The 26,940-nt window shown below is 41.9% G+C and overlaps 1 protein-coding gene across 2 annotated transcripts in view; it reads left to right on the top strand.

Moving 5' to 3' along the window:
* Window positions 1–4,141: 4,141 nt before the first annotated feature.
* plce1 (phospholipase C, epsilon 1) overlaps window positions 4,142–26,940 on the top strand; it is a 324,372-nt gene continuing 301,573 nt past the window's right edge. For both annotated transcript variants that reach the window (XM_060841909.1, XM_060841907.1), the window contains exon 1: window positions 4,142–5,135. In XM_060841909.1, the coding sequence (XP_060697892.1) occupies window positions 4,149–5,135 (987 nt within the window). In that variant the 5' untranslated portion in view covers window positions 4,142–4,148. The remainder of the gene's footprint in view (window positions 5,136–26,940) is intronic.

Raw genomic sequence — 26,940 nt, 5'->3', positions numbered from 1 at the left:
AAACTAACTCTGGATCTGGGCAGAGAGCTGCCGGACTGCCTGCACAGGAGACTCACCCAGAGGTGGGTCCATGAACAGACCATTGCTGGGTTGGCCATCGTCCTAAGCTGATTTAATTCCTGAAACTGAGGCCCAGTTGAGGATCTGAAACTATGGGAGAATGGGTGCACCACCATTGCCCTGCTACAGATGGAGGCAGAATGCGAGGAAGTCAGTGCATTGTACATCCTCCTGAAGAGGCTAGAATGGATTAAGTTAAATGATGGCCCATGTAATTGGGTTATCCCTAAGGAGATGAACCCTGACTACAGCGTGACCAGTGGCCCGAGCAATTGTCTGCTAATGGCTGCAGCTTCAGCCTGGAAGGTTAATGTAGGATCCTTCATTAGGCCCCTCACAGCCAACTACAGGCGTACGTCAGCCCTGGCCTTCAGTGGAGATGGGGTGGGGGCTATCTATTCCTAGAAATATCCTGATAGTACCACCAGTCCAGCCACTAAAGGCCTGTTGGCATACAAGTTGTCTACCCATCTCTGCCTGGTGAATAGCCTCTGGTGATGAGCTTCCATTGGAAAGAGGAAGGGGTCAAGTTTGGAGCTTTGGGGTACTGTGCAAGTTACTGTTCTTTTAGAAATTGGAACTAATGTATCTGCCTTTTATGCTTTTCAATAGCAGGTTAGCATCTAGAGGGGAGGATTAATTGGAGAGGGTTTTAAAAACTAAGACTTGAAACATCTGAATCAAATGTTTTCTGTTCTGTCAAATATAGCCATTCAGTTGACTAAGTGTTGATTCATTAAGCACCAGAAATCTCTGTAAAGTTTTCTTACAGTTCACTCATCTGACAAAACATCGCAAAAGATACAAGGAAATTCAAATGCCAAGCACAAGTGAAGTTTTATGCAGGTTTAATAAAAAATCCTTGTCATCTTGAATATCAATCCTCCTCACAACTGACCATTTTTGTAGTCTAAAGATAATCACAAGATGATTCTTGGCGAATCTGTCTGTTGTGGACCTATTTTTTAAAGTAGCTCTTGCAGCCGAAATAACTTTAATTTTAAGGATCTTAATTAGGCACCTTTTTTTAAAAAGCTATTAATATTAGAAACTTTAATTTACTGAAACCAAACCCAGAGTAACTGACAAATGATGATACATAATTAAAACCATTACCCTTTATCTAAAATCAGGTCAAACGCAGATGATGGACTAAACTGACACAGAATCCATCGTTTGGTGGTGTTTTCAGTTGCTTTGCTAAAGCTGTACAAATTATCATTTTTATACCCTCTAAGCACCCCATGTGAAAATCGATCATTTCAAAAGTTTGTTGCTTAAGAGTTTTGTCATTGAATTTTTTTAATTCATGTGAAATTTGAAGGATGAAAGCTCAGCTTTTCTTTCCTCACTTCTCCCTGCTCCACTTTCGGACATTATTGGAGAAAGGATGACAGCTTGGAGATGCTATCTCGGCAAGCCATATTGAGTCATGATATTGATCTTTGTCTGGCAAGAGCTGCGTGTATAGAAATCCCACTAAATCGTCTAGTCATATAGAGTCATACAACATAGAAACAGACCTTTTTGAGCCAACCAGTCCAGGCCGACCATTTCAGTAACTAAAGTAGCCCCGCCTACCTGCATTTGGCCATATCTCTCCAAATCATGCCTGTTCATGAACATATCCAAATATCTTTTAAATGTTGTAACTGAACATGCATCCACCACCTTTCTTTGGAAGTCTATTCTACACTCACAGGGGGAGGAGGGTGAAAGTTGCCCCTCAGGCCCCTTTTAAACCTTTCTCCTTTTACCTTAAGAATGTGGCCTTAGTTTTGAACTCCCAAGGGAAAAGATCCTTGTCATTCAACTTATCTATACCATTCATGATTTTATAAATGTCAATAACGTCTCTTCTTAATCCCCTCTGCTCCAATGAAAGAAAGGTCCTAGCCTTTTCGGTCTATTTTTATATCTCAAACCCTCTGCTCCTGACAACAGCCTGACAAATCTTTTCTGACCCCTCTCCAATTTAATAATACCTTTCCTATAACAGGGAACTACACACTGTGCTCCTGAAGAGTATGAATACTATGGTTATAAAAGCAGGTCCGAGGCCAGGAATCCTGCAAAGAGTAACTCTACCTGATTTACCAAATCCTGTCCTCTATCTACGAGGCACATGTCAGAAGTGTGGCGGATTGCTCCCCACTTACCTGGATGGGTGTAGCTCCAACCACACTCGAAGAAGCTTGGCACCATCCAGAACAAGAGTCAAGATTAGAGTAGTGCTGGAAAAGCACAGCAAGTCAGGCAGCATCCAAGGAGCAGGGAAATCGATGTTTCGGGCAAAGGCCCTTCATCAGGAAGCCCTTCGTTTTCCTGCTTCTCGGATGTTGCCTGACCTGCTGTGTTTTTCCAGCTTGACTCAAATCTCCAGCATCTGCAGTACCCACCTTCACCTTACCATCCTGAACAAAGCAGCCTTCTTGATTGGCACCGCTCCCACTCCCTCCAGCGCTGACATTTAGTCAAAACATTGTGTCCCATCCACTAAATACACTGCAGAAAAGTTCCTTAGAAGGGACCTTTCAATCCCACAGCTACTGCCATCTTGAAGGACATGGGCAGCAAATACACAGGAATCCTATCATCTGCAAGTTCTCCTCCAAACCATTCCCTATCCTAACTTGGAAATGTATCGCTATATCTTGGTAGTCTTACTGGATCATAATTCTGGAATTGCCTCCTTAACGGTGGGTCTGCGTACAGCACATGGGCTCACCACTATCATTTGAAGGGCAACTAGAGATGGGTAGTAATGACAGAGCCAGCCAATGCCATCCACTTAGCTTGTATGAATAAAGAAACCATCACCATGGCAGACACCCCAAATCCAGCACTTCCCAAAAATCACCAGAGTGGAGTAATCTGATGATCACCCATTTTGCGGAATTCTGCCAACGCAGTCTGTCCAACTGGGGCAAAGCTGAGCTTTTTGGGTACACACATCTATGTCATAGTAACAGGCTAGCGGCAACTGTCCATTCAATGGGTACAACTCGACAGCAAATCCATAGGTGGATCACTGTGTGAGTCTAAATCAAATGTATACATGAACTCCTTGAAGATTGCTCATACGAAAAAAGACGTCCTTCACATTTTTTGTTGAAAAATTTGGTCTCGAGCATTTAACTTTTATACTGCTGTATGTCGTGCATGAAGTAATGTTTTCAAGTGATGCCTTTTTGTTTTAAAAAAAAATTGTGAAGTGCGATTGCAATGGTTCAGAGGAGATTCTATGTTTGATTTGCATTGATGTTGAATGGAAATGTGATCAAAACTTTAAATTTGGCAAACTGTGCAGTTTGAGTCTACATTCCTCATTGTGCCAGGATATACTTGTTGCATATTTTTCTGTTTTTGAATTGTTTAAACTTGCCTTGATAATGTTCTGAAACTCTTAATTTTTTTTTCCCCTTGTTTTACAGAGAAGCATAATTTGAGATTGGAAACTGCTCAGATACACCCTTTTTCTAATTCCACGTGACGACAAAGTAGTTCCTTTTTCACCAAGTCATTTGCAGCGTCCATCATAAAGATGGATCGATAGAGCTGCCAAAGCACTTTTTGCTCAAAGTTGAGGCTCCCTCATGTACTGAGCTGTACGCTCCTTCTGTTGGACAACATTTGAGAGCCCAGCTGCTCACTTTAAACGTCACTATCCTCTGTTGGGCTTTATCAGCTGGTGAAGCTTTCCTGTCTATAAGTAAGACATCTGTGAAAAGAAACACTCACTTAGAGTTCAGCCTGCCCATCTTCATAGAGCCTCAGCAAGGACATTTCCAGACATCAGTCGCTCTTCAGGCCATGCTATGACAGTCAAAGGAAAGAATCAAAAGAATATTGAGTGTTGCCGTTTGACTATTACTTCTGAAGAAATAGCAGCTTCTGTGTTTGTGACTGTCGTACCAGGCAAGATGATATCTGCCCAGTCAGCTGAAGATGAAAATAGGCTGAGTAATTCAGGCAGTGATGTTAAAATAAGGCATGTTGTTGGTGAAGGAATGCTGGCTGTAGATCCAATGTCAGTCATTCAGGGTCCTTCAGAGGCTGCTTTTGAGCTGCCGGGCACACTGCCAGCGATGTCTGTAGCACAACTGACTGCGAAATACAATGCTCAGAGTGGAAGTGTGTTTGAGGAGCATGACATGGGGGCTTCAAGCTCAAAAGCAGGATGTTACAATGTGACCTGTGAGTTGTCTAGCCAGGGAAATTGTAACTCCGGTCTGTCCTCTGATCAATCCACGAAGGAACTTGACAAATTGTATCGAACAGATGGCGACGCAAACTGGAAGCCTGAGAGTTTTCCCTCGTGCTCTGGTGGAGTAATGAATAGAAAGGCGAAGGACTCAGCACATGAATGGCCTTCAGTGCAGCTCTCAGTGTGTAACCAGATCATCGAAGACAGTCGTCCACACGATGCTTCAAACCTAAAGCACTATACCGACGGTGAAAATAAAAGGTACCATGCTTTTTGTCCGGGACCATGCTCACAGCAAACTTCAGTCGGTCATGTTGAACATAATGCAGCCTTCAGCTGTGCATCAAAAGCCCTACTACAGTTTCAGGAGGACTGCATTGCTGAGAGAGGACATGGCAGTAATGAGAGTTGCCCAGGCTTGCATGCCACCCAGTTTGGATTTGGTAGGGTTCAGCGAAAACTCAAATTGAAGACCACGATTGATGGGTCTGTGGGTGGTTATCCAATGAGCCGACTTTCCCTGAAGCCATCCATCATCTATCCTGAAGATGCAGGCTGTGGTGGTGAAGGAAGGATGGGGGATGAGTTTGAACGAAACAAAAAGGAGCGCTCCACTTTGCTCTTTAGACGGTACAATAAGAATAACCGAGAGGTGAAGAAATCGGTGTACACGGGGTCAAGGGCACGCACGAGAACGTTACCATTGGGGCATATAGGTGCAAAGGCCAGGAGGGTCATCAACCAAAAGAGGAACATAAACATTGACATCAAACTTGCCAGATTTCCTGACGAGAAGCTGCTGATATGTCAAGCTATGTTGCTGAAAGGTGGCAGACATCATGCCTGGTCTAATTCCAGCCAGAATAAGGTAAGATATCTGTATAGAGTGATGCTCCTTTTGCTGTATTGTGTGACAAGAAATGTAAAAGGGACTGGGTTACTGATGAGAGAGCTTTCGCTGAGGAGTCTGTGCTGGATGGAAGAATTGTTGATTTAGGACGTGTTCCCTTGCACAGGCAGATCAATTCTAGTGGAGAAATCGAGACAGAAATATCAAAAATGAAAAACAGAAATTGCTGACAAAACTCCGGTCTGGCAGCATCTGTGGAGGGAAAGCAGAATTAGGGCAGTCCTGGTTAGACTGCTCAGACCTTAATAAAGAAACATTCAAGTTATTTTTGTGTTTATCGTACAAGTATTTATGTTTTAATGTAATACGGTAGACAACTGTCAAGGTAAATTGGGATAGTTAATGTAATATGCATGTGACTGCTGTAAAAGTGACTGTCAAAGAAAATAAAACAGCAGGGATTATTTATTGCAGGCTAGAGGAATGCTCAATCAGTTCCACTCACTTTGCATCTTTTCCAGTAAGTTAGCCCCATTTTTATTTTAATGAGAGAAATTGTGTGTATAAGGGTTCTCTCTTTATGTTCCTGGTATAGTGACTGGGTTATCAACAGAAATGAATGAATGAGTAGTGGGGAAAATAGATGATGAAGGGAATTATCCTGACAGTTTCAACTGGTCAGCGGAAGAATGAACGATGGAAACTTTTATTTTCTCCTGGAGGTGGAGATGGAGGGTGAGTTTGGAGGGAAGCAAGAAGCTAATTCGATCGGTGTGGTGATGTTCACAAACTGCTTTGTCTCCCCTCCCCTCTCCTCTGGAATTATGTTTTGGGAGGAGGTGGGACTGCCCAGGGGAGCCTTTGGTCAACCTTCCTGACTCACTGCCAATTGATGCCCTTAAGTGGATAACTTCAGGGTCATAGCCCTCCGATTCCAGAAGGAGCGAGACTGCAGATGGGCCAGTCCCCATGTAAGATCAGATCAGGTGCAGGCGGGAAATAGATCAAATAGGAGTGGGCCATTCAGCCCTTCAAGCCTGTTCCTCCACTCGCAATGATAATCCAAATCAGTACCCTGTTTCTCCCCATTCCCTTCTGATCCTTTTTAGCCCTAAGAATTCAATCGAACTCCTCTGTCTGTTGGTCCTGCATTTCTGAGAGCCTTTGACTTTGATCAACAGAGGGGGTGCCTGGTTGAGAGAGTGCACATCGAGCAGACTGGAACCATTCCCTGTCCTCCCTTGCCTTGCTCCTGAGTCCTCTGGATCCTGGCACACTGAGGAGTGCTCTTATATCAGCAGCTGCTGTCTGCTCCATTGCTGAGACCAAAAGGTGCCAGCCTCTGATCAGCAGCTTTCAGTGGGCTGGAGTTTTGTTCCCAGGCTCTTGATTCCAGGAGAAGGTCTGTCTCTGGTTTGGTAAGCCTGTGGAAGACATTGTGTCAGTCTCTCACCAGCTGTTCAACAAGGTAAGGTAGTCAGAGTGTCTCAACCCATGATTCTACTTGTTCATTCTGTAATTGAGTTTTCTTTCAATATATCCGTACTTCGGTATAGCTTAAATTTGATGTCCTAAGGTAATGTGTTGGTGGCAAAAATTGACAATCAAATTTCAACTTCCATCACTTTGATTTTTAACACCTGATGCTTTTTATGGACTAAAATTGTTTGGAAAAGGAAAGTCAGTTTAGACATGGTGGCAGTGATCACCTGACCACCACTTGATAAGCAATATCCAGTCTGAGTTAAAGTTAGGACGTCATCAAAATGATTGAAGCCAATCACTCAAATCAGTGTCAAATGTTTGGCCTACACCTTTCTGGAGGTTTCACCTATTCAGAAGTTGCCTGAAGATGATCCAGGTTGAGAAGGCAATATAGAAATGAAATTAATTTGAGTTTTCCTAATTACAGCTTTTGAGCTGAGAGAGGGAAGAATGATGATTTTATATTTCTAGTTTTTTTCCTCTGGTTCTGAAAGAATACTATCAAATGATATTGCAAATAGGAGCAATATCCATTTGCTGAGAATGTATGAATATCTACAAATGTTGCCCCTGCTGAAGATGCAAGGCATCAATTAAACAGCTGTGGTCTCCGGTTAATACCTAACTCCTCAAGGACTCTTCAAACCGGCTTCTCTTGATTTATTTTTGCACTAGATATTCTTCGCTTTTTAAGCTTTTTAACCCATGTATGTGTAAGGTTGCAGTTTACTATTTTTCCCAAGGTGACATTCCTCTTTTCGTTCAAGGAAAATCTTGTAATTGGCTACTTCATTTAGATGAGTTTAAAAGTTTAAATTGTTGTATGATATAGCTGTGTTGTAAATCCATTAAAAATCCTTTGTTGCAAATTACTTCAGGAGCTAACAAGTGGGAAACTAATTCATTCCCCCTTACCTGATTGTAACAATCTTTTAAATGTCCAAAATCTGATCATATTGCTTTACTTCATTGAACACTCTATGTTGAACATTGGTTTTCACAGCATATGTTGTTTTTTTTGCTGTTTGTTGTTTTCAGATTGTCTCACGTGATCTAGGATGGCAACGGTCTGGAGAAATCTTAGAACTAATGTGATACAGCAGACTACACCCCTTTTTTCATACAGGATGGCTCATGATGTAGCAGATTGTCCGTTCAGCTTCTTTTAAAATTGATCTCTTTGCTGTTGGATTCTATGTTAAGAAGAACTGTTTTGTACTTGTGAAATTATAATAGATGACTTTATGAAACTGTGGCAAATGGTTTTTGTAAGTTAGTCATTTTAACAATAATTTAGACTCGAAGAATCTGCAAGGGTTCAACTTCCTCACAAAATAGGGGTTCAAACATTTATTTGCTACATTTTTTTAAAGCATTATTGAATATAAGAACACCCTTTGGAAAAAGAAAAGACAGGGTGAGGTAATTTGAACAGCATTAAATAACAGCCCATAAACCAGTTCTTCTATTCCACACCAGCCATTGAATCTATGCAGTCAGGAGTGTGACGTTGGAAAAGGCAGGTCAAGCAGTATCCTAGGAGCAGGAGAGTCGATGTTTTGGGCAAAAATTGAATCGATGCAGCTTATTTAAGGGGGGCTTGGTAGCTCAGTGGTTAGCACTGCTGCCTCTCAGCCCCAGGGACCCAGGTTCAATTCCAGTCTTAGGTGACTGTGTCTGTGTGGACTTCGTACATTCTCCTGCAGGGTGCTCTGGTTTCCTCCCACTGCCCAAAGATGCGTAGGTTAGGTGGATTGGTAGTGTTAGATTGCCCATAGTGTCCAGGGATGTGCAGGCTAGGTGGATGAACGGGTCTAGGTTGGGGTCTGGGTGGGATGCTGTTTCGAGGATCAGAGACAGAAAAAACTGCAGATGCTGGAATCCAAAGTAGACAGGAGGTTGGAAGAACACAGCAGGCCAGGCAGCATTAGAAGTTGGAGAACCTGGCAGTGCCCAGTGCAGACTTGATGGGCCGAATAGTCTTTTTTGTTAACCCTCTAGGGTTTCTATGTTTTCTAAAGTCGCCAGTAGCCATTGAGCCAATTGATTCTGGATCAGTGGTGCTGGAAGAGCACAGCAGTTCAGGCAGCATCCAGAGAGCTGCTCCTTGGATGCTGCCTGAACTGCTGTGCTCTTCCAGCACCACTGATCCAGAATCTGGTTTCCAGCATCTGCAGTCATTGTTTTTACCTTATTGAGCCAATCGAGCTTGTTTCTACTTTCAACTGACCTACTTGTGTTTCTTGCCACCCTGTTCCAGTTTTGGGATCTGTGCCTCTTAATAGAGGTAACAGCAATGCATTACACAATGGATAGTAAAGTGTCAACATGTAGTTGTGGAAATATTTTTATTATATTTATATGATTGACTGTGGACAGAAATGACAGCTTTTGTGATAGATGCAGCACTTTCAACAGCCCTTTTATCTCTCGCTTCCCTTTGACTGTTCATGTGGTTTCGGGTCATGTTTGACAGTATGTTTATCTGAGGTGACTTTAGCTGTCTGTACAAAATACACCATTTGCTCATTGCAGCTGATGTGAACTTGCATTGTGCCAAAAGAAAGTGCTTTTGTTTTATTAAAAGAAAATCTCCCACTCCATTGTTAAGGGGGAAGTTAATAATTTAACACCACTCTTTAATGCACTGGCCCATGCTTTTTAAGGTTGCTTCAACTCCATGTTAAGCAGCTGCAAGATGTTGGTTTTCTGACAAGTCCTCCCTCCGACATAATGGCCAAGATTCCTAATGTACTGGACATGGGAGCATATTGCAAGTGTGAAATTGAGATCAATATGGAGAATTTTCCCTAGGGTTTAATGGTTATTTTACCAGGTGATGCTTCAGGGACCAGCTCTATCCTAACTTTAATGGTGGAATTCTGCTTCTTAACATTGTTCAGAAGTGCATGTCCTTTTAGGACAAAGGCTTGCACGTTCCTGGGCTCACCAGTGAAATGTGGCATCATAGTCTGAAATGGCCCAGTCAAAGTGGATTTTGTATGGAATGTGTCCCAGTTTCCTCCCACAGTCCAAAGATTTGCAGGTTAGGTGAATTGGCCATGTTAAATTGTCCACAGTAACTAGGCACATGATTTGGTGGATTAGTCATGGCAAATGTGGGGTTATGGCAATAGGGATGGGGGTGGGGAGCGTGTGGAATTGTGTAGTAAACTGTTGGCATGGCTATTATTTCTGCTGCCTGCACCAACGCTGTGGTGAACTGTGCCAACCACCTTTTAAAGCTGGTGTAGGCACAAGGGACGACAGTCTTTTGGCAAATATCTGATCAGTTGCAAGGTCTGGGAATGGTACTTAGTAGGATGGTGTTGGAATTGGACATGACAGATGTCGTACGGGCAGGTTAGATAGTTAATGAGTAATTAGCTGATAATTAGTTAGATATGGTAGGAGAACAGCTTTGGACTCCTGATGGTAAAGCCCTTAAAGAGTGGACGCACTGGCACTTCACCAGATTGAAGAGACCTTCAGCCGATGGTGTTTTTCATTTCCAAATGGTTTCACAAAAGCAAAATGAATTTGTCTTTTTTTTTGGAAATCAAACTAATTCTAACGCTGTGACTTTCTGGCAATTCACTGTGACCTCCTTATTCTGCTGCAAAACATTGTTTTCCTCAAGAAAAGAAGTCCCTAATCATGTTTGTGAGCTAGTACGAAGATCTTTGTTCCTTTAATCTAATTATTGAGACGTCAAGATGAAACTCCAACTTTCTAAAAAAACAAAAGAACATTCATCGTTTGTCATTGTTGATGAAAGCTATTATTAAAATATAAGAATTTGGCATCCACTTAAGTGCTGCCATTTATCAACAATAGACTACTTATTGTATGTTGCAAATAGGCATTTGTCATTCTTGCATGTGGCCTGCATTTTGAATTGTTTGATTCCAATCACAAGGGAAGCAATTATAAATTATTAAACATTGTTGAGAAAGACGTGTGGGAGTATGGAGCAAAGAGCAGTTTGATACAAATTTTGGTCCCTTGTCCTTTTTTCCACGCAATGAGTGCTTGTGTGCACTGACAGTCATTTGGGGGAAGCCGTAGAATGTCTACTGTGTTAATGTTAAGCCCACATAACGTATCTGACCAAAAGTATTGTGGAGCTTTACAGAGCTGGAATTTTTGTTTGTTCACGTTTGTGTCTGTTATTCCCACCCCCATGAGATTGGGTTGCAGACAGGCTGGTTGAGATTGCAAGGTGAAGTACTGTCTTCAGGCCTAGAATCATCGAGCCCTACAGTGTGGAAGCAGACCATTTGGCCCATTGAGTCTGCTTTTGAAGAGCATCCCACTCGGGCTCATACCCCCTTTACTCTGTTTTTGTAACCATGCCTTTCTCAGGGCTAATCCACCTAGCCTCCATATCCCTGGATACTATGGGAAGTTATGAATGCCAGTCCATCTAACCTGCACATCTTTGGACTGTGGGAGGAAACCGTTGCACCCAGAGGGAACCCACACAGATATGGAGAATGTGTAAACTCCACGCAGACAGTTACCAAAGGCTGGAATTAAGCTCCTAAACTGGCGCTGAGGTAGCAGTATTGAATAGCCATTAAAAAAAGTTCTTCCTTCCAGAAAAAAGTCAGTATGTTTACAAATATAAGAAACTGATCTACAAAGCTCCAGGTTACAATACAGTTGGATTGCGTTGAATAGTCGAGACTTTGAAATGCAACCACTGGTCCCATATTTTTTTTTAAATACTTCATTAAGCGGCACAATTATATTCAGTCACACACTTTTTTTTGTTCTATAATTAAAAAATGGGTGTTAATTTACTTTGAGGTCCCTGACCTGGTAATTCAGGTTGAATTAGGCTGTGATGAGAGTGCTCTCCATCAAAAAAAACTATATGCTCAGCAGATTGTCATCCAGTCAATTTCCAGATGAGGGAAGGTAGCAGTTTGATATGAACAGATTCAACTGATGTAATTTAAAGCTACTGGGTCCACATTCTCTGAATATGATGTATCTTTGCCTGCAGTAAACTTTAGGCATGTGTCACAATGACAGACTAGAATTCCCATATTATGGACATATTGAACTTTTAATTCCAGCATGTGTTTTTCAAGAATGCTGCTATAGTCAAAAGATGACTGAATGCCGATTTCAGTGATTCTGTCGCTGAGCCCTGTGTGGACACATTGAATATTACACTGGTACAGATTCAGAAAACCCAAAAAGGAAGCCATAATGAACTTCGCCCACCCCAAAGAAAAACAGGAGGGCATCTGCAGCAGACATGTTTTGCCCTCCTTGGAATATGCATAAAAAGGTCTTAAATCCAACTGACATGCCTGGTCCGAACACATTAGTGGCCTGATCTGCTTGCGTTGTGAAGGTCACAGTTTGAGAGCAGCCTTTAAACAGCCCAGTACTGCTGGTAGAAGAGGGAAAAATAATCATCTGGAGGGCTGCCAACCAGCCTCTGAAAGGAACCAGGACAAAAGAATTTCACTCAATCTTTAAATAAATATCCCCAAAACCAACTGCTCAACTACCAATGTTGATACTGCCGATACCATTCAGTCAACATATTGGCTGCAAAGTTCTACCAGTCTTTCTTCATGAACGAATTGGACTGAAGATATAAAAAAGACCGAAGGGGCAACTTTTTCAACCAGAGGGTGGTGCGTGTGTGAAATGGGCTGCCAGAGGGCATGGTGGAGGCTGGTACAATTCCAACATCTGGATGGGTATATGAATAGACTAGATTGGGTTGGGATATCTGGTCGGCATGGATGAGTTGGACCAAAGGGTCTATTTCCATGTTGTACATCTCTATGATTCTGTGACTCTATCTGTACATTTGTCTGTAATCATAGCAAATTGTGGAAAACTATATAGGGACTGGTCATAACAAGTCATCTACACTTCTGTCCTGAAAATGTCAGGGACTCCAGAGTTCAGTGATTCAGGTGAAGCTTTCAACATTGAACTTCATTACCATGCTGAGCTTTGCACTGCAAGTACGAAGTAATTCACTGCATTGAAGAAGCAGCAATAGACACCCTGAGAGAACTTGTCAAATATTACTTTTCCTAAATGTAAATGGGAAGTTGTCAAACATCTTTGCTTTGATCCTTTAAATGGAATAGACTTTAAAGTCCAAATTATCCTTACTGGGGTCAACTTTAAGCAAGCCAACTGTATTTATTTCTTCCTAACGTCATCAGCAAGATTGAAGTTATTGTTAAACTTGAGAAAATAATTAAACTTTGATTAATTTGCTTTGCAATTGCAGAATTGAAAAATAATAATGGTAATTTAATATTTCTAAAATAGCTAGACCTAATTAACACATTATCTGCTTCACCTTCTATTTAAGGATTTTATTTTAAGTTTCTAATCAGAATTAAAAGACTGGCAATAGCAATTCCAGTGACATATGAACTTCAGGAGATTTCATGTATTCTAAACGTTCGTTAGCTGTTTGAGCTCCCAGCTGAAAGTTTGAGTTTTGAGGGATACATGGTGGCACTGTGGTGGCTGAATGGTTCTTGGGTCTCTGGTTACAAGGAAGAGTTACATCACAGTCAGTGGGAGTTCAGAACAGCAAATTCACTTGGAGCATTAGGAAAAGACGGGCAAGCTTTTCACAGGAGGGTCACTGGCAAGGCCATTGTAATACGCCAAGGGGTAAACTCTCCTTAATTTAAAACCAGCAACACGGAAAAGATTTATCCCGTGCAGTAATCTGTAAACATTCAAGTGGCCAAGAGCTATGTAAGGTAAAAATTAGCAATTTTATTTCTTAAAGTTTTTAACAGAGAATAATGAACTAACCACTATTTACAATTTTTTTTCGAATCTATCTTTTACTTTTCCTTCTATAATACTAGTCGAATAAAACTCCCAATTAAGGTTTACAAAATAACACTTCTTATCTCAAAACCAGGCAGCTGTAGGTTCTTGTCTTCGGATCTTCCTTTATCGTCTTTTCTACTTGTTAGGAATTTCTGTGTTACAGGTTACTAATCGAAAAGGGACTTTTAAGAGTTTTTTCAAGCAGTCTGTTACATGCTATGGCTTGGCAGTTCTCCTCTCAACTGTTCACTTTCCCCCTGGTCTTATACCGCAGAGCATCGGATTGTGTCATTTGACTATTAAGATTGTCAATGTACTCAATTCAAACTTGATTGGAAATTGGTGGGTTTTTTTGGGATATAATTAAACTGATTGGCCAAAATTGAATTTGTTTTTGTGTCCAGGCAACAAACTAATAGATTTGTTCAACTCAGTGTTACATTGTTGCCTTCTTGAGAACACTTAGTGCTGTGTCTGGTAGTTCTGCTGCTTTCAACTCTTTTTAAGGTGCACCCAAATTCTCATAACAATTGTTTTATTGCCCTTGAGAATGTGGTGGTCACCTGCTGTGCTAAATTGCTGTAACCCATGTTGTTAGGAAGGCATGTCATACTTTGACCCAACAATCACAACAGGGAAAGTTTGTGAGAGAGTCTGAGGGGAACTTGCAGGTGAGGTGTTCCCATCTGTCTGCTGCTTTTGTCCTTCCACCTCATAGAGATTGTAGGTTTGGAAGGTGGTGTGGAAATAGGCTTGGTGAGTTGCTGTAATGCATCTTGTAGACAGCACTTTCGGGCTGATATTAAAGGGTACTGAGCAGTGAGGATGACCATCTCATGAAGGAAGAAAGTGAGGACTGCATATGCTGGAGATCAGAGTTGAGAGTGTGGTGCTGAAAAAGCTTAGCAGGACAGGCAGCATCTGAGGAGCAGGAGAATTCCTGATGAAGGGCTTATGCCTGAAACATTGATTCTCCTGCTCCTCGGATGCTGCCTGACCTGTTGTGCTTTCCCAGTACCTCACTCTCGATCTCGTGAAGGAATTCAGTCCCAAACTCGACACAATTGTGTGACTTGGTGCCATGCTTAATTTTATAAAAGGCCCTACAAACCATCTTGGAATGCTCCATCACTTTGTTGTTGTCATACAAGGGGCTGTCTGGGGATAACAACACAATGCAATATCTGTTGTGGATTTGATAGTTAAGGAAAAAGTGGCAGTTTAGTTGGGTGAGACTGAGGCCTCACTACAGCTAGGGGAAGAAGCAACACAGAGTTGCACATTCTGCAGGCAGGAAGGGACAACTAGAAGTCACCAATCTTTTCAGACCCATGGTGTACTGAGGGAGGGACTAAGGTCCTGCGATTGGAGAGGAAATTGTAAAAACAGGGTCTCAAAGGTCCTGGTCTGGATCAGTCTCTGTGACCTGTGCAGAGAGGATGAAAGTAGGAAGATCTAACAGTCTGTGACTAATGTTACAGGAGTGGAGCTTTAAGAAAATTCAAGTCTATCCAAACTGCTAAAATTTTCTGTCCTTGGCAACGTCCTCGTATAGCATCACTGTATCCTACCTCTCTCGTACTACAATGATTAAAAATGTAGTCGGTGCTCTAGCACTCAAGTTAATCAACATAAGTGTCTTCCTAACTCTCCAGTGTTGCCTTCAATGTACTGTGGATGTGCTATATTTCGATACACTTCTTGTATCCTACCATTTTGTTGTCTATTTTCTCTGCTTTTTGTCCTCCCAATTGCATGATCTCTCCTTTCTCTAACTGAATTCCATTTGCCATGTGTCTGCCCACTTGACCAGCTCATTGTAGTCTGTAACTTACTTCACTATCAGTCGCCAACAAATTTAAGTGAAATTGATATATCCCTGAACAGTAATCAAGGGAGCCAGTGCTGATTGCTGGCAGGCTTGAAGTGATGGAGGAGGGCAGTGCAGATTTCACAGTGAGCATGTTGCATTAACTGACGTGATGGCAATTGTTGATAAGGGAACAGGTGGAGGGAAAACACTGAACTTGATGTTGTGTACATGGCCTTATGACTGCCATTTGATAGGCCCTACCTATTAGGCCTGTTAGCAAAATTGAAGCATTGGGGATGAAACGATTGCCAGCGCCTTGGATACAAAATTAGTGCAAGGGCAGAAAACAGCAAATGTCACAAACACTCAGCGTTATCAGGCAGCATCTCTGGTAGAGTTGAGGGCTTTTCATCCAGATGAATAGAAATAGTGAGAAAATGAATAGAAAGCAGAAATGTGACCAATGTTGTCTCAGACTGGAAGGAGATGATGGTGTCCCTGAGTGTTCAACACTAATCCTGATACTGTTTTTCATCTTAAGCAATGTCTTGAGGGTACAATTTTGAAACTTGCACATACCAAGTTGAAACTTGGAAGCGTATAAATGTTTGAGGGGAATAGTATTAGACTTCAAGAATCCAAAAAGTTGGATGAAAACTGCTTGAAACACTTGGTTTAGCCTCAGCTGAAGTATTGGGGTGAATATCAGCCTGTTAATGTCAGGTGAAATATCAAAACATTTTAAAAGCCGATCCCAGTTTTCCCCACTTTGGTGTTTAATTGAGGTGAGGCGAGGTGACCAACTGGTTCCCAGGAGAAGGTTTAACCTCTCTCCAATATGAGTGAGGCAGGAAGGCTTTGGTCTAACCCTGGCTGGCTTGTTACCTGGGGCTGGGGGTGGGGAGATGTCACCAGCTGAAGGGAAGGGAGTGACTGCTTCTATTGGCTCATAAGCTCGTAGTCACCTTTTTCTTTTTAAAAAAAAAAGGGTCTGCTGGGGCCCTGAGGATTTGGCCAACCCTCCCCTACCACTAGAGTCATGGACTGGACCTGCCTAGTGCTTATTGGCAGCAACAACAGGTTTACCTGTGGCTTTAGCCTCCCCTGGAGTTGATCCTTCCCACCCAATGAGAAGCCAAGCACGTCGATCATGTCGGGAACCTGTTAAAGTTCAAGGTTCATATATTATAGAGTCCTAAGCTCCATATTCTGCTGCTTGCTTTTGCTGCTTGCCCATATCCAGCGTGTTCCATTTTTTGGACTCCACCCTTCAGAAAGCAGGTGAAGACTTTTGCGAGGGCGAGCAGGCAATGAATGAGAATGTGTCCAGAGATAAGAAACTGCAAGTAGATGAGAAAAATGCCTTGTAGACAGAGAAGGCTAAAAAGGAGATTTGATAGATTTAAAATCGCAAAGAGTTTAGACTGAAAAATGAAAGTGTTTGCAGTGATTGGTTGATAAACAGAGGCCGGTGATTTCAGGTGATTGGCACAAGAATCAGGGGCAACAGGGGAAAATATTCTGTATGCAAATATTTCTTACTCATGTGTGACAGCACACGCTAAAACGTGAGTGTTCAGTATTGATTTCACTAATATCCTAAAAAGGGAAGTGGGTAAATGCTTGATGGGGAAAAGGTTTCGGGATATGAGGGTTAAGGAGGCTGACATGAAGGCTACATTTGACCAAGTGAGGCATTAAGGGGCCTTAGCAAAACTGGAGTCCATGGCATTCGGCTAGGGGGTCAGGAGGGAATACATGGAAAACTGTCTGCTGGTTAGTCCTACTGGCACGATGAGAGATGATAGTTGTTGGAGCTCCCAGGCATCATGCAAGATTTCCTCAGGGTCTATTGTTTTTCTTCTAATTGACCTGTAAGAGATGTTATGACGTACCTGTGGAGTAAATGGAACTTGAAGCCAGGCCTGCAGGCTCAGAGGCAGGGTCACTACTACTGTATCACAGGAACTCTAGTTCCTCAGGGTAATGTTCTAGGCCCAACATTCTATCACACTGTTACTATCACAATCTCCCACTGTTAACATCTTGGGGTTTACCTTGACCTGAGGTGGAACAGGGCAAGTCGCAGGAGTATGTCAGAGGCTAGGAATACTTCAGCAAGTGACTCCCCTCCAGACTCCCCAAAGCCTGTCCACCGTCTACAAGGCACTAGTCAGGAGTGTGATGGAATAGGTCTCGCTTGTTCTGGATTTGGGGCCGCTCCAACAATATTGAAGAAACTCAAAGCCATCTCAGACAAAGCAGCCCACCTGATTGGCACCACATCCACTCCCTCCACCACTCTCTACAAGATGCACTGCAAATATTCACCAAAGGTCCTTAGTCAGAACTTTCCAAACCCAAGACCACTTCCATCTAGAAGGACAAGGACAGCAAGAACCCCCACCACCTGTTAGCTCCCCTCCAATCCACTCATCATGCTGACTTGGAAATAGAATGCCTTCCCTTCTGTGTGGCTGGGTCAAAATCCTGCAGTTCCTTCCTGAATGGCATTGTGAGTATACCTATACTAAATAGATTGCAGCTTAAGAAGGCAGCTCACCACCACCATCTTGATGGTCATGAGGGATGGGTAATAAATGCCTATGTCCCACACTTGTAAAATGTAAAAAAAAATGCTCTATCACTTTTCAAAAGAGCCAGTGTGCACTCTGGGCTGAATATGAACCTTAACTAATGCTTTTGCATGTAGCTAATGTTGACTCTCCCATGGTAATTCAGTACATACAAAAGCAGTAAGGTACATCAGTAGTGTGTGAACCAACACACACAGCAACAGTAAATGTCAGTTTGCTTTCATATAGCATGTTTCACCAAGAAAAACATTCTAAATTCTTTACAGATGGAAAATAAATAAACATCTTGTGAAGTTGAGATGGTGATTGAAGAGATCCATTTGAAGGTGGCGGAAGAAATGGTACAGTCACTCAATACCTGCACTCGAGTCTTGTAGTGGGGCTTGATCCTACAAATAGCTGATTCTAATCATGTCACCTGGCCAACTTTGTGAACTACAAAATGGCCACAGATTCCCTTCCACAACCTCCTTCCCCCAACCTCTGTCTCTTTACTCTTATCCATTCCACCACTGATGTTCAGTAGCAGCAGTGTGTACTATCTACAAGATACACTATAGAGATTCACCAAAGATCCTCAAACAGCACCTTCCAAACACACAACCACTTCCATATAGAAAGGGACAAGGGCAGTAGATATGTAGGAATACCATCACTTGTAAGTTCCCTCCAAACCACTCACCATCCTGACTTGGAAACGTATTGTTATTCCTTCATTGTCACTGGCTCAAAATCCTGGAATTCCCTTCCTTACAGCATTGTGGGTCAACCCACAGCAGATGGACTGCAGTGGTTCAAGAAGGCAGCTCACCACTACCTTCTCAAGAGCAACTAGGGAGGGTTAATAAATACTGGCCCAGCCAGTCATGCCCACATCCCAAGAATGAATATTTTTTAAAAAATTCTATTCAAATCTGTCTAAACCAGTTCAAATCTCAGATGAGAGCCCCCAAACTGCTATGATATGGGATAGCCCCCTTCCCCCAGCAGCCTTCCCCCGTCCCCCCCCCCCGCTTAACTTAAAGCAGCAACACAAAAGATTTATCCCATGCAGTAATCTGTGAAAATTCAAGAGGCTAAGAACTATTTAAAGTAAAACTTACAAACTTTATTTCTTAAAGTATAACAGAGAATAATTAACTAATAACTATTTACCACTCTTTTCTCTAACCTTTTTTTGCTTTCCCTTCTATAAGGAGGAGAAAGTGAGGACTGCAGATGTATCCATTGCACCCGATGTGGTCTCTTCTACATCGGGGAGACAGGATGCCATCTTGCAGATTGTTTCAGAGAACATCTCTGGGACACCTGCACCCACCAGCCCCACCTCCCCACGACTGAACACTTCAACTCCCCTTCCCACATGCAGGTCCTGGGCCACCACCTCCACTGCCAAACTGCTACCACCCGACACCTGGAGGAGGAATCCCTCATATTCTGCCTGGGGACCCTGCGACCACACAGGAATTTCAACAGCTTCCTCACCTCTCTTCTCTTCTCTTCCACCACCCCACCCCATTATCCCAGTCCCAAGCCTCTAACTCGGCACTGACCTCTGGATCCGTCCATCACTCCCTCCTCTGACCTATCACCTTCTCCCTCCCCTTAATCCACCTAATGCTTTCTCAGCTACCTACCCCCCTCCCCTCTCCCCCCAACCCCACCCCCTCCTATTTATCTCTCAGCCCCCAGCCCACGAGTCTTATTCCTGATGAAGGGCTTATGCCCGAAATGTTGATTCTCTTGCTCCTCGGATATTGCCTGACCTGTTGTGCTTTTCCAGCAACACACTTTTTCCCTTTTATAACACTAATCCGATAAAACAACTGAGTAAGCACAAAATAAGGAGTTTCGGGATTGAAGGTGATTTAACAATTTGGATTAGAAATTGGCTAGCTGAAAGAGGACAGAGGGTGGTGATTGATGGGTAATGTTCATCCTGGAGCTCAGTTACCAATGGTGTGCTGCAAGGAACTGTTTTTTGGGCCCACTGCTGTTTGTCATTTTTATAAATGATCTGGAGGTGGGTGTAGAAGGATGGGTGAGTAATTTTGCAGATGACGCTAAGAAAGGCTGAGTTGTGGATAGAGCCAAAGGATGTTGTGGGTTACAGAGAGACATAGATAAGATGCAGAGCTGGGCTGAAAATTGGCAAATGGAGTTTAATGTGGAAAAGTGAGAGATAATTCAGGAAAGCAGAGTACCTGGCTAATGCTAAAATTCTTGGCAGTGTAGATGAACAGAGAGATCTGTGTCCAGGTTCATAAATCCTTGAAAGTTGCTACCCAGGTTGATGGGGTTGTTAAGAAGGCATATGGTGTGTTGGCGTTTATTGGTAGTGGGATTGAGTTTCGGAGGCACAAGATCGTGCTTCAGCTGTACAAGACACTGGTAAGGCTGCACCTGGAGTATTGCATGCAGTTCTGCTCACTACATTATAGGAAGGATGTGGAAGCGTTCAGAGATTAGAATTAGATTACTTACAGTGTGGAAACAGGCCCTTCGGCCCAACAAGTCCACACCGACCTGCCGAAGCGAAGCCCACCCATATCCAGAGGAGACTTACTAGGATGTTGCCTGGTATAAAGGGAAGGTCTTGTGAGGAAAGGCTGAAGGAATGAGGTGCTTTTTGTTGGAGAAAAGAATGTTGAGAGATGACTTAACTGAGACATATAATAAGAGGGTTAGATAGGGTGGACAGTGAGAGCCTTTTTCCTCAGATGGTGAAGGCTAACATCTGGGGACATAGCTTTAAATTGAGGGGTGATAGATTGAGGATGAATATCAGGGATAGTTGCTTTACTCAGAGAGCAGTAGGGCCATGCAAGGGCCTGCCTGCAACAGTAGTAGACTTGTCAATGTTAAGTGTATTTAAATGGACATTGGATATTCATATGGATGATAATGGAACAGTGTAGGTTAGATGAGCATCAGATTAATTTTGCAGGTTGGTGCAACATAAAGGGCCGAAGGGCCCGTACTATGTTCAATGTGTAGCACATAGAGAGGACAATGAGAAGGGAACAATTAGAACTGAGTCATTGCTGTATGGTATTGCTATTTCAGAACACCAATATGTATCAGGCCTTCATACTGATGGGATAAAGGAGGTGAAGCTAAGCAGTACAGGAGCTCTTCCAGTGTTGTTGCCTCACCCTCACGGCCATTGTACCTATCCTCCTGTCAGTCAGCCCCCAAGGTTTTAAATGGACCACTAGAACATCCCACCATCCACACAGACAGCTCTGCAGTATATGGTCAGCTTAATGGTGCCCAGGTGTTAAAATTGTCCAGGCCCTGATGGTATGAGGCAGCAGGGTGAGATGATTATGGGGTGTTGGTGATGACAATGGGAAATGCACCTTGGGGTTTCTTTCATCGTCCTCTCCTGGGAAAAAAAACAGCTATTGCCAATTGTCCAAGTGGCCTGGGTGGTGTTGCAAATGAATTGTGGTAAACTGGAAATAATTATAATAGCTGGAAATAATTATTTCCAGTTATTTCTCGATCTGTTCTGTGTCTAAATGGTTAATAGTTAAGTTGGGATATAAGTTAACTTGAACCCAGAGAGGGTGCTTCTACTAAAAGCAAGGAGATTTTGGATACCATTTTATGTATGAATTCATGATCCACTCTAGTCAGTCACATTGAACAGGACCAAGGAGCTCATGTGGGTTGGTGTGTGGTGCAACAGGCATGGAGGAGAAATGAAAAGATAAGGTTATAGGAGTTGGAGGGGAGGTGTGAAAAGAAGCAATTTAAAAAAAAAAGTTTCATGTTTACTTGGTCAGGAGTGTACAAAGCTTCTCCTGAGACTGAAGCATTCTCGCTGTTTGAGACCTCTGCTTTGCAAGTCTGCAAAATCACAGTGGCTGCCTTGTTTTCTGTAATGGTGCTATATAACTTTCCACAGAATTCTGGCTCCTAAATTAAAAATAATATTTATTATTCTTTTCTGGGCCAAGTCTTTGTGGAAAGTAATATCACACAGCTGTAGGTCAATTGGCTTGGATGATGTCACTCTACTCAGAGGGCATTAAGTTATTGGAAGAAGATGCACTTGTGTCCCACAGGGAAAATGGGTGAAATCTTCCTCCAAAGGCAGTCACTCACTGCTCAGGGACCTTGTCAGAGGTGTTTGCCGCTGATAAAGTCTGTGCGTCTCTTCCTCTTTACTCCACTTCCAATTGCATTGCTCTGATCGTGCAAACTTGGTCCATATACTATGAAGCTAAATGCTGGGGTTAGAGAGAAAGGAAATTTCTTTTCCCAAATCTAGGGTTACTGAGCTGCTGGTCGAACACCCAGCCTTGAGAAGAAAGAAATGGTGTCCCTTTGACAGTACAGTCACTTTGTAGATGGTGATACACCACTCTCACTTGCCATGTTTGCATGACAAAGTACCCCCCCCCCAAAAAAAAAACACTAAATAACAAGCTCTGTGGGAGCAGAGCCAGCAGAAGGAAGATCTTTGGAAATGAGCAATCAATAATCTCTCCTGGCAATCTTTTCTATAGTTGTGTAAAAGTCTAACTATCATAATTATCAGTAATGAAGTTGGTTTCTCCAGAAAAGAGCTAAACACCCTTCTGTACTTCCACTTGGATCCTGGAAGAAAGCCTATGGTGAATGAGCTGTGAATCATAAATGGAACCCCTCTCTCTGAAGGGGATTTCTGGTTTGGTTCATAATATTTTCCAGCTGCCAACTGAAGGAAAGCATTTTGTGTTCAGACCCAGTGCAACACGGACAGAGAATGATGTCTCCAGACAGTCTGCAGTCACTTGATTTGGAGGCATACCTAACTGCAAAACTCTCCATATGCTATGCTCACAATTTCACTCTATGCTAGTTTGCATCTCTGAGGCAGTTCGGAATGGGGACTTTTAAAAGCAGCACAGAAACTTTTCCTGGAGTGTTTAATTACTTGAATTGGACTAAAACAGTTGAAGTATGCATGAAAAATAATGTAAAAAGTTTGTACTTTCTTAAAATTTTGGAAACTGACAGAAGCCAATGCACTCTGGTAAGTAATCAGCAACAATAATGTCTAATCTGTCAACCTATTACTGAATAATCCTTTTGTATTCCAATTTTTTTGTAAAAGCAAAGAAACTATTAAACCAATATGTTATTAGACATTATTCTGGGCTGCCTTGCTGAAGGTCTAATCTTTGCACTGTACATTACATTGAGATGAAGCTTCAAACACTCACTGAGTGGGTTCTGATAATATTGCAACACTTAGGGATTCATAATGCACAGAAAATTGGTTCCTGTGGTATGTAATTCTGTGTATGAAATAAATATACCTTAATAATTCAACTCAAGTTAATTTGAATGTGGAGATGGTTGCTGCTGTTATACTTATTATTTCAACATTTATAAGTGTACCATGTGTGTAGATACCCACATGTAAAATTCTGGCTTCATCGATTATTGCTGCACTCAGGTAGTGGAAACAGGTTAGTGGTTACTCTTTATTTGCAACATTTAGAGTAGTAGTTTTCATATAAATGCAGCATGTCTAATCTTTGCTCATCCACTGTTTTATTTCAAGAATGGAATCGTTTGGCAACAGCATTCAATCCTATCTCCCTTCTTCCTCCTCATTATCTTTGGCACTGCTCCTTATTCTATTCTGGCGCAGTTTCACTTTTTTTTTTGGCACTCCGCTGTTACCTCGTGGTTTGTGTCATGCCTATCCCAAAGAGATCCTTCCGCAGTCCTTATAGGGTCACAGCTGTTGCTGCTCAGTTGAGACTTCTTTCTCTTTGTTGGTTAGGTGCTGCGTCATTGAGCAGCAGGGTCTCTGTTTCCATATGTTTTCTGTTTATGCATAATTTTTAACCATCTGTCTTCTCTCTTGATTCCAAGGCTGATGCTTTGATTGTATGCCCAATATTAAAATCCAATTGAGTCAGATTTGAACCAGCTTTAATGTAAACAAAAATAAGGACTAACCTTGGCCATTCACTCATTTACCGCCTAGGGAGTTAAAGACTTGGAACTCCATATTCTAGCAGGATAGCTGAAAAGGAGGTGGGGTAGCTTTGTTGATAAAGATGATGTCAGAAGTCACGTGACACAAGGTTATAGTTCAGCTGGTTTATTTGAAATCTTGAGCTTCCAAAGTGTAGTCCTTTTGTCAGGTGAAGGGCTTCATCTGATGAAAGGGCCATGCTCTGAAAATTTGTATTTTCAAATAAACCTGTTGGACTATAACCTGATGTTGTGTGACTTCTGACTTTGTCCACCTCAACCTGACACCAACACCTCCACATCATTGATAAAAATTGGGTAACAGTGCTGTAATAAATAGTGATATAGATGCAGTAGGCTATGTTGTGGAATCATTTTGGGTGGAAGTAAAGAATAGAAAGGGCAAGACAGCACATCTACAGGTTCCTGAAGATTTGTCTCACTGTTGGACCATGTATAAGTTAGAAGGTAATGAAGGTATGTAATAAAGCAACTGCAACTGTCATGGTGATTGTAATCTTCATGTCAACTGCAAAACCAGATGGGCATGAGTACCATGGAAGATGATTTGCAAAGTGCATCAAAGGTCAATTCTTAAAGCAGCATATTAGATAGTCTATCCAGGAACAGGCTATTTTAGTTTTGTAATGTGTAAAGAGGTAGTTTTAATAAGATGCTTCAATGTTAAGAATTCTCTGGGGGTAGTAATCATAATTTGGCAGTATTGCAAATTCAGTTTGAGGGGAGCAACTCTGATTTCAAGTCTGGATCTTTAACTTAAATAAGGGCAATTAAAAAGGAGTTGCCTAAAGAAGGAAGGGATAATAGACCTAAGGGGAAAGTTCATGGATGAGCAGTGACAAATCTTAAGCAGATGATTCAAGTTTGGCAAAGATTTATTTTGGTCAAAATGAAAAATCAGTGAAAGGTGAATCGCCTGTAGTTAACAAAGGTGGATACTTCCCTTGACCAATCAAATACCACGGCATACAAAGTAGTGCGACTTATGGCAGGCCAGAGGATTAGATGAATGAAAAGCTGACCAAGTTTTAAAATTGACCATTAAAATTGGTAAGAAATATTAAAAACAAAGCCTCTACAGGTACATAAAAAGAAAATAGCTATACTCTGTATGGGAACCTTGGAGGATGCAACTGGAGAATTAATAATGGGGAACAGGAAACTAGCAGACATTTGAAACCAATATTTTGCATTGGTCTTCATGGTGGAGCCCACTATAAGCATCCCCAAGACAGCAGATAAACAAGGTGCCAATGGGATAAAAATCTGGGTCAAAATCCAGGAATTCCCTCACTCAAGGCATTGTGGGTCTTCCTACACCAAACAGACTAAAGCAGTTCAGGAAGGTAGCTCTGCTCCGCCTTCCTGAGGGAAGCTAGGGAGAGATAATCAATGCTGGCCCAGCCAGTGATGCCCACATCCCAGGAGTGAATTTAAAGTAAAAGTGGCTGCCGCGTTATTCGAGTCATTGATTGAGAGATTCCAGAACTCACTGGATTCTGGGAGGATTTTGTTAGTTTGAAAAGGTTTTGACACTCCTGTTTTAGAAGGGAAAGATCTTAATGTTTAAAAAGTAAAACAAAGTTTCAACCTGTTTCCCGGCAGTATCCTTTACAGATATGCAATCTCAGAGAACAGTTCTCAATTTTAACATTTTTAAATTTCTTATTTGATTCTTCCCAGGTTTGATGGCCTAGAACCACTTGCCTGTTCTTCGTAAATGCTCACTGCTTAGAGAAACAGCTTAAACTGAAAATCTTTCTGCTAGGGTGAAGCCATTTCCCTGGACTGGAACCTAATTCGGCATTGAACTCAAATTTCGAGATGGCCCTGATTTCTCTCTGTTGTGGATGTTCAATTGGTTAATTAATTAGTAATGAATTAGCATCACAGGTATCCTGTAGGCACTTAATGAAGTCTTGTACATTGTTTCCAAAAGTGAAGTTATTCCACAGTTTCAAATGACTTTCTGACCTTTTTATTTTGAAATAAATCATGTCAGCCTCGTGGAACTGAAACCGCATCATTTTATATCTACTTTTAAAATATAAATTCTCCAAATAAAGTACACCTTTGTCATATGGGGAAGAACAACCTTTTGCAGACGTGGGGGCTTTGCTGTTTTCTTGCCATGTGTTAGAAAGAAGGGAAGTGGTAACAATGATGACATTGTCTAAGATGTTGAGACAAAGAAGCTCCTTGAAGTTTTGTTTAAGGTGAGGGGAAGGAACAGGGAAGAGGAATATAAGACACTTTGCCATGGAGCAAAGAAGATGTGTGTAGTTTTTCCATTCCAGGGTGAATAAGATTAATGTCCTCTTTTTAAAACTCTTCTGATTTGTGGTTATTTTCTTTAAAGCCTTTTGAAGTATGGAAATTCTGTAAACCAGTCCATGATGTGATGGAAGTGCTGCTAAAATACTTGAACAAATATTTAACCACAGTTCCATAATCATAGTCAGATCAATATGACACAGAAGAATAAAATTCAGACTAAAAGGTCCTTGCTCACTAATAACCTCTATATGAGAAGGGGCCTGAGATGAGTAATCCCTTGGCACAATCATTTTATGCTGTGAAAAAGAAACATTTGGCCTAAACAGAGATGTTGGGGAATCTGATTTTTATTCATTGGCTTTCAAGCCCATTTGATGCTGAAGAATTGCATGTTTTAATGACCGGTCTGTAGGCAATGAGGATAAGATACTTTTAGCTCAGTCACTTGCAAAGGGTACCCAATGTTGATATCTGTTTAAGCTGTAACTTGAATGGACTTTTTGCTATTCATTTATGGGACACAAGTGTCACTGCCCAGAGAACAGTTTGGAGTCAACTAGTCACATGAAGACCAGACCAGGTCAGGATGGCAGATTTCCTTCCCTAAAGGACATTAGTGAATCAGATGGGGTGATCATTGGGCTCTTACTTCCAGATTTCAAATTCCACCATCTCCCAGGGCATGGTTTGAACCTAGGTCCCCTGAACTTTAGCTGGGTCATTGAGTTAATAGTCTATTCATAATACCATTCCTGTGATTCACCCACATTTATGTTCTTAAGTCCCTGTAATCTAAGATTCCATGAACAATTAA

This window comes from Hemiscyllium ocellatum, chromosome 22 (assembly GCF_020745735.1).
Source record: "Hemiscyllium ocellatum isolate sHemOce1 chromosome 22, sHemOce1.pat.X.cur, whole genome shotgun sequence".
Classification (NCBI taxonomy): Eukaryota; Metazoa; Chordata; class Chondrichthyes; order Orectolobiformes; family Hemiscylliidae; genus Hemiscyllium; species Hemiscyllium ocellatum.
This window is presented reverse-complemented; position numbering and strand designations above follow the sequence as displayed.